This window comes from Bos taurus, chromosome 9 (assembly GCF_002263795.3).
Source record: "Bos taurus isolate L1 Dominette 01449 registration number 42190680 breed Hereford chromosome 9, ARS-UCD2.0, whole genome shotgun sequence".
Taxonomy (NCBI): Eukaryota; Metazoa; Chordata; class Mammalia; order Artiodactyla; family Bovidae; genus Bos; species Bos taurus.
Window position 1 is genome coordinate 41,218,163 of NC_037336.1, and position 20,111 is coordinate 41,238,273.

Here is a 20,111-nt window from a genome sequence, read left to right on the forward strand (position 1 = left end):
TAACCTCAAGACAGTATACTGGAGAGACCTCACATGGAATCCCCCAGTGACAGAGGCAGAGTAGCTACCCTCCCAGAGGACTTGATGATGGAGGTACAGCGGGGACAGGCCCCAGCCCCTGAGGACTCTAGCCAGGCCCCCTTGGTTAATTAACCCTAGAGCTAAAAGCTCTGGCCCAATCTGCTCTCTGCCTCTTTCTCCTGCTTCCAAAGCATTACTTTCCTAGAATTCAAACTGAAATTATCCACTGTATTATGTTTTTAGTTAATAGGTAGAAATGTAATTTCTAAGCTCATAAAATATATGTAAGACCAAGAACGTTCTCACTTCACATATGAATAATTGCAATAAAATGAAACATGGAGCTTTCTTTCTTGACTATCCACAATGATGTGCTCCCAGTCCAGGTATCTGAGGGCAGGTCCTCAGGCTCTCCCCAGGTAGCTACAGTCAAGTGAAGCAATTTGGCCTGCCAACAGATGAGAACTCATCCGGTGGGTTTCAGGGTCCTGCCAGCTCCTCACTAGCCAGAGAGGCTAAAGGTGGTTCTCTGAGCACTGGGTCTCAACAGTTAAGGGGCAGAAGAATCACCTGGGGCAGGGGGTGCATATTTCAACCCATCCTGCAGGTAAAGAAAGGTAAGACCCAGAAACTAGAAAAGGAATCCTAATGAGCCCCATAGCTGATTCTGAGGCAGGTGGATCCCTGACTTCTGGGTGGAGAAGAACTGATCCTCCAGAGGCAGAACCAAGACAGGGAGATACTAGAGTCCAAGTGCAAGGTTTGAAGTTGTTCAGTTCAGTCACTCAGTTGTGTCCGTCTCTTTGCAACCCCATGAATCACAGCACGCCAGGCCTCCCTGTCCATCACCAACTCCCGGAGTTCACTCAGACTCATGTCCATCGAGTCAGTGATGCCATCCAGCCATCTCATCTTCTGTCGTCCCCTTCTCCTCCTGCCCCCAATTCCTCCCAGCATCAGAGTCTTTTCCAATGAGTCAACTCTTCGCATGAGGTGGCCAAAGTACTTTAAGTTGTTAGAGAAACTCAATTTTTGGAGCAGCTCAATACAGACGGTATAATGTGCAGTCAGCAGCTTGGAAGAGAGTTCTAGACTAATGTGTAGATTTTGAGTTATCACATGGAAGCAATATGTCACAAGGACAGACCTTAATCAGAATTTAAGAATCTTGGGAATTCTCTGGTGGTCCAGTAGTTAAGAATCCACCTTGCGATGCAAGAGGGGCATGGGTTTGATCCTTGGTCGGGGAACTCAAAAGCCCATATGCTGCAGAGCAACTAAGCCCATGTGCCCCAACTATTGAGCCCACGTGCCACAACTAGAGCGTCCATGCACTGCAACCAAAGATCCCACATGGTGCAATGAAGATTCCATGTGCCGCAACTAAGACCCAGCACAGCCAAACAAACATTTAAAAATATAAGAATTTAAGAATCCTTAAGATCAGCAACATGTGAGTAACCCTGCCACTTACTAACTTTGTGACTTTTAAAAGTCACTGCATCTCACTGAGCCTGTTTCCTCCTCTGTGAAAAGGCCTAAAATAACAACCCACTCTCATGTGGCTGCTCACATCAGGGAACAAACGTGAACATGCTTTTTACACTGGGTAGCTCCAATGGCGATCATTTTGTAATGCACAGAAATATAGAATCACTGTGTTGTAATCTGGAACTAACATAGTGTTGTAGTTCAATTATATTTCAAAAAACAAATATAGAAAACAAAAAACAAAAAAACTACGCAGCTCCATAACAAGGGAAGGCAAGGTCAGTTATAACTCTACACACCAAAAGCTATGCTCTGTGGCTCAGTCCTCTCAGCCTCCACGCTCTGTGTGTACTTTGTTATGGGCACTTTTCATAAGCTTTTGTGTATACACCTGATATTCCTCCACGATGTACCCTGTTCCTTGAAAGCAGATACCAACCTACACTTTCTTAAACCTTGTGATGGGTGGAGTGTTTGTGTCCCCTTCAAATTCATATGTTGAAGCTCTAACCCCCAAAGTGACTGTATTTGGTGATAGGGCTGGTGAGGTATAAAAGTTAAATGAGGTCGTGAGGGTGGGGCCCTCATCCTATACGACTGCTGATGCTGCTACTGCTGCTAAGTCGCTTCAGTCTGTGCGACCCCAGAGATGGCAGCCCACCCGGTTCCCCCATCCCTGGGATTCTCCAGGCAAGAACACTGGAGTGGGTTGCCATTTCCTTCTCCAATGCATGAACGTGAAAAGTGAAAGTGAAGTCGCTCAGTCGTGTCCAACTCTTAGTGACCCCATGGACCGCAGCCCACCAGGCTCCTCCATCCATGGGATTTTCTAGGCAAAGTACTGGAGTTGGGTGATATGACTAGTGCTCTGATAAGACGAGGAGGAGACGCCAGAGCTCTCTGCCCATCATGTGAGGACACAGTGAGAAGGGGGCCATCTACAAGCCAGAAAAAGGATTCTCACTAGGTATCAACCCTTCTGGCACCTTGACTGGGACGTCTAGCCTATGGACTGTGAGAAATAGATTTCTACTGTTTAAGCTATCCAATCTGTGGTGTTTTGTTATGGCAATCTGAGCAGACTAAGAAACCTCTTTTTATATGAGCACAGCACTGACTATGTAGTGAGGTTATACAAAGGGCTAAAGTTCAAAGGTTACCCCCAAACATTATTTCCATCAGACATTAACGCTTCTTTCACAACAACAAAATCTTTCAGTGGTAAGTAGTGGCAAAGTAGATATCTCTGGATGGCAGTTCATTTCCTTGCACACTGGTAGGCAGAGGTGCCCATGGGAAATGACAAGACCTAAAAAGTGGAAGGCAGGGGTGCTACAGACTGAACTGTGTCCCTCCCAAAGTCATATGTTGAAGCCCCCCCACCCACAATGCAGCTTTTAGGAGATAACTAGGGTTAGATGAGATCGTAAGGGTGGACTCCTTTTCTGATAGAATTGGTGGCTTTAGAAGAGGAAGAAAAAGGAAAAATGCAGCCATCTATGAGCCAGGAAGAAAGGCCTCACGGGAACCACGCCAGCACCCTGATCTCAGACTTCCAGTCCCCTGAAGTAAGAAGATAAGTTTCTGTTGTTTGAGTCACAGCCTCTGTTATTTTGTTACGGCATCCTAAGCAGATTAAGGCAGGTTTGGGTGCTTAGCAGTAGGGTGCTGCTGTAACAAATACCTAAAAATATGGGCAGCTTTGAAACTGAGTAATGGGTGGAGGCTGGAGGAGTTCTGAGGGGTATGCTAGAGATATGAATGTTAAAGGTTGTGAAATAAAATTTATATTTTATGGCAAGATAAGAAAAATTTAAACACAACTCTTCTCTGGCCTCTCTCCCCTCACTGTGCTCTGTATATCTGCCAAACCTCTCCCTCAGTAGGAATATCTGCTCAACCATAAAGAGCAACATTCTTCTAGCATCAAGACAAGTCCCTCCTTAAAAGATAATAGTCCTTCTTGACCGTGTAAGGGGTCACGTGACACACCAGGATGATGCTTAGACCTGGATAATGTAAACTGTCAATAACACATCATTTGATGTAGAGCCCTCTGTCTCAAAAATATCTTATACAACCGTGCCTTGATTTCTAACCAGCAGAAAAGTTCTCAAGAGCTTTCTGAGATGTTCTTCCTGGGATACAATCCTCAAATTTGGCTTGAATAAAATTTTCCAATTCTTTCTTAGATTCACTGATTAATTTTTCATTGACAAGGTGATTCTGGCAAAGGCTGAAAGACAAGAGACAGCTGGAGAGAAAGCTTCCATCTTCTTAAAGAACACAGAAATAGTCATGAGTACAATGCCGTTAGAGAAATAGACATTAAAGGCCACTCTGGCAAAGTCTCAGATGGAAAGGAGGAGCTGCAGGAAAGGAGATCCTTGTTATAAAGTGGCAAACAACTTGGCTGAATTGTATTCTAGTGTTTTGTGGAAGGTCTAACTTGCGAGCAATGATACTGGATGTTTAGCTATGATTTCCAAGCAGAGTGTTTAAGGAGAGGCTTGGCGTTTCCTGACTGCTTATATTAGCATGTAAGAAGAGAGAGATGGGCTTCCCTGATAGCTCAGTTGGTAAAAAATCTACCTGCAATGCCGGAGACCCCGGTTCGATCCCTGGATTGGGAAGATCCTCTGGAGAAGGGGTAGGCTATCCACTCCAGTATTCTTGGGTTTCCCTTGTGACTCAGTTGGTAAAGAATCTGCCAGCAATGCTGGAGACCTGAGTTCAATCCCTGGGTCGGGAAGATACCCTGGAGAAGGGAAAGGCTACCCACTCCAGTATTCTGGCCTAGAGAATTCCATGGACTGTATATCCATGGGCTTGCAGACTCAGACACAACTGAGTGACTTAAGGGATGAATTGAAGAAGAAACTTTTAACCAATAGGAGCTAGAACGTGAAGACTTGGAAACTTCTCAGCCTGGCCATATTGCAAGAAATAAGAAAGCGTGTACTGGAGGGAACACCACATGTGTGGTTGTCTTATTATCACTCAGTACAGAGTTTGAGAGATTATGTGAGTAGAAGCACTGCCATCTGAACTGAAGGGGGCAGAGACAGGACCGAGTGAAGGAAGCTGTCAGATTCCTTGGACTTGACAGGACAGAGTGTGGAGCTATTTAGATGGGAATATGCACCATTTTGCAAGTAGAGGAGAGAATGACCCCAGCAGTGATTCAGAGATCACCAGGGCCACTGCCTCAGTTTCAGCAGGTCACACTGGTCTTCATCCCAAAGCCTTAAGGGCAAGACTGCCCTGCAGAGCCCTGGTGGCCTAACTGACAGAGCTGTGGAGGCAGGGCCACTGCCCCAGTGGGTCTGGAGGGAATAGCATGTAACGAAAGAGGATTATTCTCAAGCCTTAAGATCTTATGGAATTCACGTCACTAGGCTTGGGACTTGGTGGGACCCATCACACTTCCCTTTTTCCCTATTTCTCTCTTTTGGAATAGGACCATCTATCTTGTGCTGGTCCTGCCATCCGGCTTTGCATATAACTTGTCTGGTTTCTCAGGTTCAAGCAGGAGAGGAATCGTTCCTTAGGATGTCTTATATCTCACAACTCATGATAGCTGATTTAGATGATATTTAAATGAGATCTGGGACCTTAGACTTCAGAGTTGATGCTGAAATTAATTAACAACTTTTGAGGCTGTTGAGATGGAATGAAAGTATTCTGCACATAGGAAAACCAGGAATCTGGGGAAGGGGGGATCAGAGGTAGGATATTATCAACTGCATTGTGTCCCCTCCCCCAAATTTATATGTTGAAGCCTTAAACCCTAATGTGATTATTTCTGGAGACAGGACTTTTAGGAGGTCAAGTTAAATGAGATCATAAGGGTGGAGTCTCTATCAGATAGGACTGATGGTCTTACAAGAAGAGAAAGATCATTCTCTCACGTGTACCCACTCACACTGAGGAAAAGCCACAGGAGAATGAAGCTACCTGCCGGTCAAGAAGAGGGCTCTCACCAGAACAGAATCAGCTGGCACTCTGATCTTACAATCCTAGGTTCCAGAGCTGTGAGAAGTATGCTTGTGTTGTTTAAGCCACCCAGCCTGCAGTGTTTTGTTATGGCAGCTTCAACTGTCTAATACAGGGGAAAAGATGGGACCTGGAGTCTATAATTGTGGATAATGTAAAAAGCTGAGAAAATAAAAAGACAAATAAACTTTAATTATGTGGACTAATCCAGGAAAAATCTGCAATTTTAAACTCTGTGGTTAATTGGCCAATTTTGATAATTTGATTGGCAAGCTTTTTTTTTTTTAATACAAGTTGTGATATAATTCACATACCATAAAATTCACTCTTTTAAATTGTAGAGTTCAGTGGGTTTTAGTAATAATTCTGGTAGCTCAGATGGTAAAGAATCTGCCTGCAATGCAGGAGGCCTGGGTTCGATCCTTGGGTAGGGAAGATACCCTGGAGAAGGAAATGGCAACCCACTCCAGTATTCTTAGCTGGGAAAACCCATGGACAGAAGAGCCTAACTGGCTATAGTCCATGTGGACACTAGAGTTGGACACGACTTATGATTTCAGGAGGATGTATTACTATTTTTGCTCCTTTTTTAAAAAGCTGGATTACTTTTGAGGCAGTTCCGAACAGAAGGCAAATGAATTTCCTGTCACAAATGAGAAGTCTCATTAAAGCGAGCAGGTTGTACTGCTAAAACCCTCACAGAACCCCAGTCCCTCTAAGGCCGCGTTTCTTACCCAGTGTGGCGAGGAGAAGGCCAACGATGTGTGAGTGGGCGGCGATGGCCGGGCCCACGCCTGGGTGGATGGCCAGGTTGGCGAGCACACGCGTCAGTTTGATGAGCACGTCCTCTGCCTGGGCCGGCCTCCGTGCCTCGGGACGCTCATCTCCTTCCCCCCAGCGCTTCCCAGAATGCAGATCCAGCTTGTAGAAAGTGTGGAATAAAGACAGCAGAGTTGGGATGCTCCCTTTCTCCTTGGAAAACTGCTCACGAGCCTGGTTGTTTTTTGCTGTCAGGTTGCCAAGAATAAAAACAACGCGAACAACTAAATCCTGCAATAAATTAAAGACAAAGAGTTACGAGAGCAAAGGGGCTGGGACAAGTTGGTGGGAAGAGGACAGTATTTAATTAATTCATGATTTAATTAATAGTAAGATGGAACACGTCTGGTTTCTGCTGACTTGTACAGTATTTGATTCCCAGGATTGGTGCAAAGTGACAGAGGAGATTAAAAGCATTTGGCAGCAATGAAAGAATAGAAACTGATTGATGCTGTTAGCAAGGTCTATTAACTTCAGATCCTTCATCTGAAATTCAGGCTGGCTTTTTTTTTTCCTTCAGAAAACAATTAGTTGAGTGAGATGACATTACTAACAATGTGTTATATAAATCTAAGCCTTGACACAAACAGGTTTCTTGAGCACCGAAATCTTTTCCTAAAAGTTCACCTCCTGCTCAAGCACTGTATTTCTCAAAGTGGGGTGTCTGTCCCATAGGGGCAGTCAGTTTGTGTTACATCAGACTTTCTCAGCCGGGGCACTGCTAATTCTTTGTTATGGGGGGCTGTTTATGTTTATGTTTTGTTATTGGGGGCTGTTTATGTTTATATGGCACCCCTAACCTCTCTTACTAGATACCAGAAGCCCTTCCTCACATACCACAACCAAAAATGTTTCAATGTCCCGTGGGGGCAAAATTGCCCGCAGATGAAAACCACCATTACAGAGTATTTACCACTTGAAAGCAGTATTTGTTTTTCTTGAGCAGGGTAGTGGTTACATGGCTGATGCTTTTATAACTGTTTGCTAAATGGTACATATGTGTTTTGTGCACTTTTCTGTATATAAGCCGTTGTTGTTGTTTAGTCGCTAAGTTGCATAGGACTCTTTGCGACCCAATGAACCGAACTGTGCAAGGCTTCTCTGTCCATGGGATTTCACAGGCAAGAAGACTGGAGTGGGCTGTCATTTCCTTCTCCAGTATATAAGCTATATTTAATAACAAATAAACGTTTCTTTAAAATCTCAGCTGAGAACAGTTTATGACTGCACAAGAAACAGAAACAACTGTGCTCTTAATTTGACAACAGTGGGCAGACAGACCAGTTCTGCTGTTGAAGGAACACTTACTGAGGGGCTACAACTAGCCAGGGTGCTGATACTCATTGCGCGGGTGCTGTTTACAGACAAGAAACAGGGTTGGAGAAGCCGCCCTTGTCACAGCCAGTGAAGGGTGGAGTTAGGATTTGAACCCCGGGTTACCCAGATCTGGCGTCTTTGGTACACTAGTGCCTCCCAAGTGGCTCGTTATTTACCTCCTCCTTTGCCTTGACAGCTTTCTGAGCAGTAAAGGAATTATCTCCTTTCAAATGCAAATATGAGGAGGAATTCCACAAACCCTACCTTATCAGATCTGTAGTTAGCAGCAGCCTTAAGGAATTGGGACAGAGGGCAAAAGGCTGGGCCGGTTTTTCTCCAGGTGGGACCTGGGGGATGGGAGCAGCCCCAGCACTGCGTGTGGCCTAAAGACAGTGGAGGATCCTGGACAAAGGGCGAGATGCTGGGGCTTGCCTGGGTCTGCTCTGCCAATACCAACTTGTTCCTGCTTGTTCCTGAAAACGTTTTCCCTGGCCCCGGCGGAGAAGCAGCCAGGCTGCTGCTTGTGCAGCTGTGAACCATTTGCCAACATTAAGAAAGGACAGAGTCTAACACGATGTGTGCTGGCCCAGGAGAGTTCACACCCAGAAAAACCTCAGCTGGGCAGTGTGCAACCCATCACGCAGGTGGTCCAGGCACGGGACTCACTCCTGCCCCCACCACAACTGGAACGCTAGTCCTTGGGTACGTTTTGAATGCTGGGGTCTAGGGGAATACACATACATACAAACAAGGATGAGGCAAGGTGCTCTGAAGAGTTCGCCATCTACTTGAGAAAACAAGGCTAATAATAAGTGGAGAGACTGCAAAGACTGAAAGGGCTAAGGAAGAAACTAGACACCCAAGGGGATTATGGTTCCCAGCCAGAGAGCCAGGCAGCCTGGGTCGCACTTCACTTGGCCTTTCTGTCTCTCGATTAACTCATCTGTAAAATGGGGAAAATACTGTGATGCAAAATTAAATTCATAATGTTAAAAAAAAAAAATTAAATGAGACAAAACAGACAAAGCACAAACTGTAGTGAGTGATGATTCAGGCACTGTTCTGAATCCTTTACTATCAGTAAAATATTAGTAGCGTAAACCTATGTGGGAAAGACACAGAGGTTTTAGAGGAGCCTAGATAAGAGGATGCTCAGCGAACAGGGGGTGGCAGCGGGAGAGGTTAGCAAAATTATGACTATGGTTTTGAGTTCAACCTTGATAAGTTAATAAAAGCAGATATGTGGTGTGGAGGATAGGTGAGTTGACACTGGGGAAAGGAGCATGTCCTGAGAAAGAATACCTGGGGCAGTCCCTCTCCTGGTCTGGGGTCACCTTGTTTGTGTCTGATCACCAGACAGTTCCCTAAAGAAGCTGAAGCAGGTAGGTCTTAAATCTAAACCAAGCTCACAAAGTTGTTATAAAACTCCAGTTTCCCTTCACGTGAAACCAGTGGTTACTTCATGTAATTCCCAGTGGGCCAGGCCTCTCCCTGGGCTCTGGAAAGACAGTACTCTCTCCCTCTCTTGTCACACCCAACAGCAAAGCAGACCATTTTCCAACCAAGACAGAGGCTGTTTCTGAGAACTAGGCTCCTTGAAGGAAAATTCCACTGTGTTTTCTAAACTGAGGAGCAAGAGTTTTTCCCATAAACTCTGATACACAATTTCTGATTAAAGACTGCACTAGCCCTACCTCTGAAAATTGTAATAATTACTATCATTACTAATAGTAGTAGCAGCAACTAATACTCTGTGTTTATGATTCACCAATCACTGTTCCAAGCACCTAGGTACACAAATCAACTAATTCTCTGAAGTGACGATCTGCAGTTCCTTAATTGGAACAAAATGTTCCCACAATTCGGATAGCCACCTCCCTCATGCCCTAGGCAGTAGTTATGGCCAACATTTCTAGACTTCCCGGTGTTCCCTGGACTTGCTCTTATTTCCACAAAAGCACATTAAGCAAGACAGGAAAGACATGATCAGTGTTTTTAAATGACTTCTTAAAGCACACAATATATAGCTGCATTCTGTTGGCTAAATCAAGAGCATTAATTTACCTCCTAAGATTTGTCTTCTGAAAGATGCTAGACTATTCATTCCACCCCTCTCCCTCTTGCTAGCTCTGCCCCTTCACCTCTACCTCCAATGTTTGTTTTTCTGGTTGGTCTAGCTCAGAAGACTTCTCTGGTCCTGTACCACCTCCAACCGTCACTGCTGATTTGCTGACCAGATCTCTGGCTGCAGGTAAAAGCAGGTTTCCCCCTAGGTCCTCATTCTTCAAAATTCAAATTTCTACCCACCATCACATTTGGTCCCACAAGGGAAGACTGGGTGCTGCTTTTCCTGCTTGAAAACCTCCCTCAGGCCCTTGCCACTTTTAAAATTCTTTGATTCAAATATCTCTGTGGGTCCTAATATGGCACAGGTTATTAAGCCTGACACGGGGATAAGAAACTCTAGGCTTTAGGGCAGGAAGAGTTAACGCTGCCGCAGTGCCTCTCTCCCTGCCTTCAGATGGAAAAAGGAGGGGGTGGTTCCTGGCAGCAGCGGTGCCAACTGAAGGATGGCATGCAGAATCAACAAATGGGCTGGCAGATTGCACTGTGTGCACCACCAAACTTCCAGCAACTGCTATGCTTGCTACTTCTGTCCTCTTTCTCAGGGTTGTCTAAAGCATCGTCTTCTTTTTCTCCCCTCAACCCTTCTCAAATATGTTCTCCATGAATCTCGAGAGAGAATGGAATAGGCCAGAGCAGGGGCAGGCTCACAGGCAGCTGGCTGAGGTGGTGTTTCCTTACTCCCCTGCCAGTGCTTGTCTGGACTCATTGGGAATTCTGAACGAGGGGGCTGAGCAAGAGGGCCCCTTAGCTCCCCACGGGTGGTCTGTGCTCTGTGAGGTACCCAGCCCCTGAACGGTGTTACCGTGAGGTTGTTTATTGTTCCACAGCCCAATCAAGCTCAAGTCTACTAAATATCACTTAATTAAAATCCTATAAAGATTTGAAAAATTACACAAAGGCCGAGATCATCAATTTGCAGAGAAATAACTCGCAAAAAACAATTTCATCATCATGCCAGTCTCCTTTGAGGTACAGAGCCTCTCCTTTATTCTAAGACAATATCTGAGAACCACCTATAAATCAACACTGTTACAGCCTTTTTGTTAAATTGAACACAAAGTTGCATGTTCAGACCACAACTATGTAGTTTTGAAACAGCAAAATGAAGATGAATCAGGAGAATCTCTTTTTTTTTTTTTTTTAAGAAGGCAATCTAGTATAACCAGTTCACATAGACTTTCTAATTTTGCTTAAAAAGGAGTCAGCCCAGCAACAGCTCTGGCCAACCAGAACTCAGACAGGTTCACGTACTGGACGAAGCCTGACCTCAACTGTGCGTCCCAGGTATAGCCGGTAGAAAGCTGAATGTTCTCTTTGGTTTAGCATAAGCTGTGCCCTCATGAGCAAACATGTTACTCAGTCTGAATAGGCTCCACACGCCTGTAAATCAAATTACTTTAACTGGAACAAAACAAGGAGCAGGACACTGCTGAACAGAGTGGTCTCTGTCAAGTTCCAGCAACAGCCTCTGTGTTGACTGTTATTTTCCATGTGAGAAACACTGGCCTAAAGTCAATGAAGGAGATTTCTACCTACTCAGAGATGTAGAAACTGAGGCTTGAAGAGGCTCCCTGGCCCCAGAGTCCCACACTGGTTAAGAGAAGAAGCAGGACTCGGACAATCACTTCTGTACTCACAGATGGATTCCCAAACCACTTCAACCCTCCTCCTCATTCCCATGACCCTCGTCTTCCCCAGGCTCAGCCCCAGCGGCATCTTCTATTCTTCCCTCTCTCGGTCACCAAGCTCCCTCCACTCTGTCATCTCAGAATCTCCCCTGACTCCCACTTCCCACACCCACTCTGGCTAACCCAGTCTGTAGACTCTTGTCAGAGATCCTTGACGGGCTCCTCCCTCTGTGACCAAGGTTAACACCACTTCTAGAAGCGCAGCTCTTACATCACCCCCTTGTTCAAAATCATCCACTGCCTATAAAATGCCAAAGCCAGCATCTAATTACCATCCAGCCCCACGTGACCACTTCTGCCATTACCTCACTTTACTCCCCACCCACTGTCCACTCTTCCCTGACTCCACACCCTTCCTACCCACAGAACCTTAAAATAACCCATGTGCATAATGTTGACCATGGGGAAGGAACCATATCAAGATGTCACAGAAAGAATCAACTATATTCAGCAGGCTCCATTACTTACTTCAGAGAATACTTGTCCTAAGTCAAGGAAAACATTTTAGAAAGGTTTTCAAAAATGGGTTGAAATTGAAGGGGTTGTAAATGTGCTCAAAATTGGAACCCTCCTTTAACCAGAAAATTAAACTCATCAAGATGCCCTCTTTAAATTTTGGTTAGAAACTTCTCACGCAATCTGGATCTGAGAGCTCAATCAGGATTTGCAATTTGCAACATTTACCCAACTTCCCACCCTCAGACAAAACTCCAGTGTTAATCGAGCTTACAGGTGGCTTGAAGAACAGATAAATTTTACCATTGGGAAGACAGACTGCAGTGCTGCAGAAATGCTAATTAACCCCAGACTACTGAAAGTGGGTCAACAGTTTGCCCAAGTGCTGAGCCATACAAATCAGAAGAATCTGAGAGATGTTGGAAGCTCAAAACCAGAATCGAAGTAGAAAATCATTTAAAAATCAGAAGAGATTATATGTGATGCTTCCATCCATCTATCCATCCCACCAACATCCCTTAATTGAGCGCCTACTGTATGCTTCTGAACGCAGCTATCACTCAAAAGCACCAGGGCGATGCTATAATTTCACTGGGCTCTGTTCTTTTTTTTAAGTCAACAGACATAAATCAGGCATTTGGGTTCTGTGCTGAGTCGGAGAGGGTGGGCGGGAAGAGCCAGCTCCACAAGGGCAAAGCAGCAGGAGCTGGAAAGAATGAACAAGCTAAGGGCTTTTTGTGCCGCCCGCCCGGTCAGGGGTGCAGACCAAGGCCAAGGCCGAAAAAAGGAGCGAGCTCAGCCAAACGCTCACAGCACCCACTGGGAATGTGGCTGCCGAGGGGCTGGGAAGACAGCCACAGGGCCCTCCTGCCAGGCTGGAGGAGGAGGGCAAGCGGGGAGCCAAGTCACCATATAAAGGCGCCGGGGAAGGGGTGGAGGCGCCTCCCTCGCCAATCCTCTGTGGCCCCAAAGAGGATGGAGGAGGGGGAGAAAGGTCGCGCTATCCTCTGGCCTGCTGCTCGGCTGTGGTTGCACTGAAGAGGAACAGCTCCAAAAGGGGCCAATGTTTTTTGCTTTCAGCCCTACCCTCTCCAGACATTCCGAGTCCCGTTTTCAACAGCAGGATGCCTGAGCACTCTGAATCAGACAGCGTTCACATGCCTTGAAGACCGCCGCTTGCCCTGGACGAGAGAGGCTCAGCTTAACAAGCAGTACAAGCACGGACACGCTGGGGGATTCCCAGACAGCGTTCTCTGAAGCTGACGATTGCCCTGCATCGGGAAGTTCTGTTTCACAAAAGAAGCACAAGGAACTGAGTGTATCTAAAAGTGGGGAGGATTAGACAGATAGCTGTTTAATGGACAGGAGTGATGGGAATGTAGATAAAGGTTATTATTTTTTTTTTTGGACTGTGACCTTTGCAAAACATTGCCAGACTTACAAGTCTTATTTGAGGGATTTTACCTGATCTCCTGCCCAGTAGATATTTATAGAAGAAATGGGGGAAAATCCTTCTGTGCTATCCAAAAAAACAAACCCAAACATATTTTGGTGAGCTGCTAAATGTGGCGACGCTGATGTCAGAAGCACCCCTGAGGCAGGTCTGCTTTGCAAGGCTGCCACAGACCCCGCTCACGCCTTCCACACTGGGCCCATCTGCTTGCACATTTGGTTGTACCAAATGCAGTTTACACCATAAAGCATACAATATGTGCACAGTTCTTAAATGAGATTTGTCATTTCACTGAATTTCGGTCAGCATTTTAAATAGATACATTTCTTTGTGCTCTAGTCGAACTTACAAACTGCACCCGGCTGACTGCAGTGCTGTGTTTTGGTCTCAGTTTTTGTGTGTGTGGGAACTGGGAGTTACCAGTTGGACCATGGATCCTGGACAAATCAACCTCACAGACAGACATGAGCCAAAGAAGTTGCCCTTGTTCTCCCTGAGGAAGTCCTTTGTGAGAGCTGGGAGGAGTGGATTCCTTTTCTCTGAGACTGCCGATGAAACCCTTGGCTTGTACCACAGCCATCATATTCTGACAAGCTCGCGTCACTGAAGGGCTATGGGTGAACAGAGTTGTTGTGAACCCAACCATGCGTTATTTAAAATGAACAAATTGTCCTCAGCTTTGTTGCAAACTTAACAAAGGTTAGATATGGAGATATACTGAAATTTCTCAAAGCAAAAATAAAATTCGGTGGTTGCTTCATTAGCAAATGAGTCAAGAACAACTTGTGGCTTGTCTAGCTAACCAAGGATAAGGAATCCTCCCTTCCACTGCCAGTTCAAGGATCCCCAGGGCTCACTTCTCCTCAGTAGCCCAGTGTGACCAGTGTCGGAAGCCCCATTTGTGCAATGGCTTGTTCTCAGTGTCATCTGTTTTGACACAAGTCTGGCAGAGAAAGTCCCTGGAAGGGTCGAATGGCCCATCTCCTTTTCTCTGGCTAAGAAAGTGCTCCTTGGCTACCTTGTGCCTCAGCAAAAGGCACAAGGCGGGTGGTTATCACCACTTACTGGGGAAATCTACACCAACACCTGGCCTGTCTTGCTGATTTGGTTCCTACTTTGTAAGGGAGATTCACTTTCAGCCACATGCCTGAAGATGAAGATTGACCCTGTGTGGCTGCTTTGATTAATCACTTTAAAATCTCTTGAGGATTTGTACAAAACCCTCCGCTGTCAATTTTGGGGAAAACAATTTAAGGGGCCATCTTAATAATTTACACCACAGGTTCCCACACCTGCTCTTCACCTGAGGTACCTATTAAAAATAGGTTCTTGGGCTCTGTCCCAGACCTGAATCAGGCTCTCCCAGGGTGAGGCCTGAGAACCTGTATTTTTAAAACTCCTCAAGTTTAGGAGACAATGATTCAATGATTCAAATCAAGAAAGAATTCAATATCTCACCACTTTAATACCTAGTGTTTTTATATCATGTTATATATCAAAACTGATATCATATATCAAACTATGAATCCATGTTTCTTTTAAATAATTCTCACAACACAGACAGGTAGAAAATAAAGGTGAAAATGCTCTCCCCACCACCTTTCATTATCAACTGACCTAATAACTGAGACAGATTAAGGGCACTCCAAAAAGACCAATTTTCATATGCTGAAGTCAGACTTTTCCTTGAAAAGAGATGAATATGAATAAGGTGTGGAAAAAAATAAACAGGAAAAAATTTTTTACTTTTGACATTTTCTCACTTTTTCTTTTTTTCCCTTTAATGGAATGCACCACCAGATGGGGGAGGAAAGATTCCACTTCTCCCAGCAGCCATCAGCTTTGGTGCTACCTGGTTCCAAGCAGCATCTCCCCCTGGTGGACGGGGGAAGCGGCTGGCCACAGTTTCCTGCTAAGCTCCTCTCCTGAGTGATCAAAAAACACTCAAAGAGGTGTGTGCAGGTGACAGTTCATTTGTCACTAGAGAGGGGTTTTCTTTCTTTCCTTCTTTCTTTTTTTGAGATTTTTGTTTCTATGTTCTCCAAAAATACACTAAGTCATAACGTGATTAAATTTAAAAATAAGTCCCAGAAAAATGAAATCTCTGCCAATTATCAACGTAGCCTTCCAACTTTTAAGACAAAGGCAATGCTAACCTCTCAGGACAAAGATAAGGGCTGCAGACTGATTGCTGAGTCCCTGGGTGACAGCTCTGTACACGAAGAGACTATAACGGGTCCAAAGTGTGCATGTGTCTATAATCCAAGCTGGCCTTGGAGAAACATTTCCTAGAACTGAAACAAAAATAGTTCTAGGAAGTAATAATTCCAGTTTAAAAGTTGCTGGACGACTGGGGTACATTTCAAAGATCAGTTCAAAAGTCTCAATGTCCAAGTAAAGCTCAGGTGGAGCAAAATCTGAGCCACCAAAGATTAAAACACTCACATCAGGATGTGGTGTGCGGTTTCTGTTTCTGGAAATCACTTCTATCTCTTGGGAAAGAGGAAAACAAATCTTATCCAACTAGTCACCTGGGCCAAAGGGAACAGGAACCTAAGATGCTGTGCTGGTCTGAAGTAATTTAAGATCCAGCATTTCTGTTTTGCTGCTGTGTATGGCAGCCCATCAACAAGAAAAATGTGGGGAAAATTATTATTTCCTCCTCCAAAGTAGGAAGAGGAAAGTAATATTTAAGGAAGAAGTACTAGAGGACTAGAAAAAAAAATATATTGTATAACACTTTACAGATTCCAAAGCATTTCACATACACAAAATTCATTCTTTCAGCACTTATCATGAGTCTGTTATGCCAAGAATCATCTCAGGTTTATAAAGACAAAGCCTGTGTCCTTAGGAAATCCCAATAGTGCATAAGGCAGCTACACAAATGATAACTACTTAGAGAATCACGAAAGAAATATTTACAAAGATCTCTAAAAGCCTTTGGTTAACGATTTTAGGAAGTGGTTGGGACACATAACTATTTCCTTGTAGCCTGAACAATTTCCCTGCTCTTCTAAAGCATTCTGGTTTTGAGGAAAATGTAAAATATATATATTTTTCCTTACTAGAAAATATCAAAGATGATTCAAAACTGTAATATTTCCTTCTTTTGCATAAGTAAAAGACAATACAAAGTCAAAGTATAATTTATAAAAAGTTAACCTGGCTCTCACAGAAATATAAAATGAACACATTAAAAGAATTATTTATCTCATTAATGAAGGAAGCCAATACAATGATAAAGTGGGCTCCAAAAACAAGAACTGGGTGTTTACAAGCTTTAAAAAGAATGTTAGAGGAAGACTACTAGTTAGAATCATACCTGGCTAATGGCCCTAAGGTAACAAACCATAACTTTGAGGTTATCTTGTCTACCAGAGGAAAAAATGTACAAATTAATGTGTAACTTTATAGTGTCTGGGTTCTAATCAAATAGTAAACAGCAAGTTTAAACAAAGATATATTCTCCTTGGGAATTAAGCCCTGTTGGTTAAACAGTGCCCCAGTATGACTTTGTCAGAATATACGGGCTCCTACCCCGCACTCTAGCTCTAAGTTTTGGATGATTTTTCTTAATAATAGTGAAATAGTTAGGGTCAGAAACATACTGCTTGGGTCCTCAGCTCTGACTGTATTAACTGGGTGCACTAGCTACATTAAAGGGTTTAAAATCATGCATGCAGTATGTAACATTTGGGGACTGGCTCTTTTCATTCAGTATAGTTGGAGATTTATCCAGGATATAGTATATATAAATAGCTCAGTCCTTTTTTAATGCTGAATAGTATTCCATGGCATAGATATTCCACAGTTTGCTTAGCCATTTATCCAGAGAAGGACATTTGGTTCTTTCTAGTTTTTGACTATTACAAATAGAGCTGCTGCTGCTGCTGCTGCTGCTACTGCTAAGTTGCTACAAACCTTTAAAAAATAAAAATTAAATGATGCACTAATGAGGAAAAAATTGGCTGGTCTTAGAAGGCTTCATAGAGAAAGGAACACAGAGCCACACCTTGAATATGAATTGGCTTTTGAAGATAAGAACAGCTGAGAGAAATTTCATCAAAAGTCCCTCAGGCTCTTCTCACTCAGAACCTATTCAAAGTCAGTGTTTAGACTCTTTAGGTGTTACTTTTAAGGTTGGTTATGAGGTTGCCCTACTAATTACAAATCATTGCAAAAGACAGGTAATGATTACCAAAGCAAAGTTAATAACAATGGAAAGGGAGAGAGAAATCTACACAAAGATGACACAGGCATTTAAAGAAGTCTATCAACAGACTCATGCCCCCAAAGTAGGACAAACAACCTCTAGAGTAATAATTACTGCTTGTAATATTGACCTTTGGCATTGATAAGAGGAAATTATTTTTAATATCTTCTAAGAGAGCAAGGAAATATGTAATATAGTTGAATATGATTTTTACCACAATGACTAAAATAATTTTGGTGAGGGCTTCCCTGGTGGCTCAGTGGTAGAATCTGCCTGCCAATGCAGGGGACACAAGTTCCATCCCTGATCTGGGAAGATCCCACATGCCATGGATGTGCCACAACTATTGAGCCTGTGCTAGAGCCTGGAAGCTGCGCCTGCTGAGCCCACATGCTGCAACTATTGACCTGTGCGTCCTAGGGCCCGCACTCGGCAACAAGAGAAGCCCGTGTGTTGCATCTGGAGAGTGCCCCTGCTCGGCACAAGTAGCATAAAATGCGAGCAGCAGTGAAGACCCTGCCCGGTCTAAAGTAAATAAATAAAAAATTTTTTGAAAGTTTAAAAAGGTAATAACTTTGGTGATTAAGGGGATAAATCGCACATTTCCTTGGTGGTTCTAAAAACAACATGTTACTGTACTTACTTTGCAAGATGCTCTTTATTCATTTTTGGACCAAAATAATTTTAGCAGGAATACAAAATTATAACGTAAATCAATAGAGAAAAATATGGCCTTTAAATACCAATTTTGCTTTATAGATAACTACCAGTCCAAAGTGAAAAGCAATTCAGTAAGAAGTGTGGTTAAATTTTATGCCAATTAAACTTTAAGACATTTAGTCCCTTGAACCAGAAAAAGCATACCCTTAACTATACTCACATCTCAAGTATCTCATTATTAACAAACAGATGCCAGAACTTTCTACTTTCTATTAAACACAACCATCATCTAAATTACAATTAGAGAAACAAACAGTTATGTACCAGTAATACTGTAACAAATAGGGCTATTTGTCAGTACTGAACTGATGGGTTTTCTTCTTTTTCAAAAAAAATTACCGGTTATGACATAACTTGAAATCAAACTGTTAAACAGAAATGTTTTCTTTAAATCCACATTTGAAAACATCTTCTCCAGTTACTGTCCAATCTAAGTCATCCATGATCAAAACACCAAAGTAAAAAAGAAACTATGATGGTAAATTAAAATTAAAACCCATAAAGTAATCCCATAAAACAAAATTACAAAATAAAATCCATAATTAAATCCATTTATAAGTATAATATTGAAAAGTTTCTTTTAATGTTACAGCAAACTATCTTTTCTACCCTTTTCATTTTTTCCTTAAAAAAGAAAACCAGAACTAGGAGTATCCAAGCTCTTAGGGGGTTAATTCACTTGTCTAAAGATTACAGTTCTGATAGTATATTTTACCAAAATCTAAATCAGTAAATGCCTAATGGATACTTAAATTAACAGCACTGTGAATACTGTAAGGTAATCAAATTCATTCTTCAGCTGACACAGCAAATTCCTATGCCATGAAATCTTTCAAAGTATGTAATTTAGAGAAAATACAAAATACACAGGGGAAAGCATTTGTAGTCCAAATACTCAGAATCAGGAACCCAAGTGCATATCTGTAAATTTTTTAAAGTGAAATAGAGACATTAACACTTTCAGCAAAGTTTATCATCTTTAAAACTTACAGGTGGTGCTAGTGGTAAAGAATCTGCCTGCCAGTGCAGGAGACCCAGGTTCAATCCCTGGGTCGGGAAGATCCCCTGGAAAAGGAAATGGCAACCTGCTCCAGTACTCTTGCCTGGAAAATTTCATGGCCAGAGAAGCCTGGTAGGCTACAGTCCTGCCGCAAAGACTCAGACATGATTGAGCAACTGAGCACATAATACATAATGATGTAATATGAACACAGAAATTTCTCTTTATCAATATAACCAAAATGAGACTAGCAACCTTTTAATAAATAGCTGATAACAGTGTAAAACATAACAAATTTAGTCATTCTCAGCAGAAGTACTTGGCTAGGTAAGAATAAGTTTAGCGCTATTTGTGGCAAACAGGAATTATATTTTGAGGTGGTTTTGATATGGTTAATATAAACATACACAAAGCTTTATATTAAAACCATTTTAGAATATATATAATTTGATTTTAAACTGGTGAGACCTACTATGTAATTTTGAAAATTTACCATACTGGAAATTAATACCTATTTTCATGTATAAACCATCCTCACTAAAGAGTTGATGTCACTTTAATCATTTATAAAGCAAATAAAACTAGCCTGCATTTAATGACTATTCAAAACTGATAATATCATAAAAATTAATGTTTGTATTAAGTATTACAATTTTATTAAGGGAAAGTCATTTGTGAATTCTTCCTTTTTTTAAAATAGTTGTTACATTTTTGTCCAACTCATTAAAACCAAATTATTTCCTTTAAATACTTAACCTCGAAATGTCATCTTCTAAATACAACAGTGTCAAAAAATTTGAAAATTTC

At 42.8% G+C, this 20,111-nt stretch overlaps 1 protein-coding gene across 5 annotated transcripts in view; it reads right to left on the reverse strand.

Annotated features, from left to right (window-relative positions):
- ARMC2 (armadillo repeat containing 2) overlaps positions 1-20,111 on the reverse strand; it is a 242,905-nt gene that overhangs the window by 21,619 nt on the left and 201,175 nt on the right. For all 5 annotated transcript variants that reach the window (XM_059889700.1, XM_059889698.1, XM_024996614.2 and 2 more), the window contains one exon: positions 6,243-6,558. In XM_059889700.1, the coding sequence (XP_059745683.1) occupies positions 6,243-6,558 (316 nt within the window). The remainder of the gene's footprint in view (positions 1-6,242; positions 6,559-20,111) is intronic.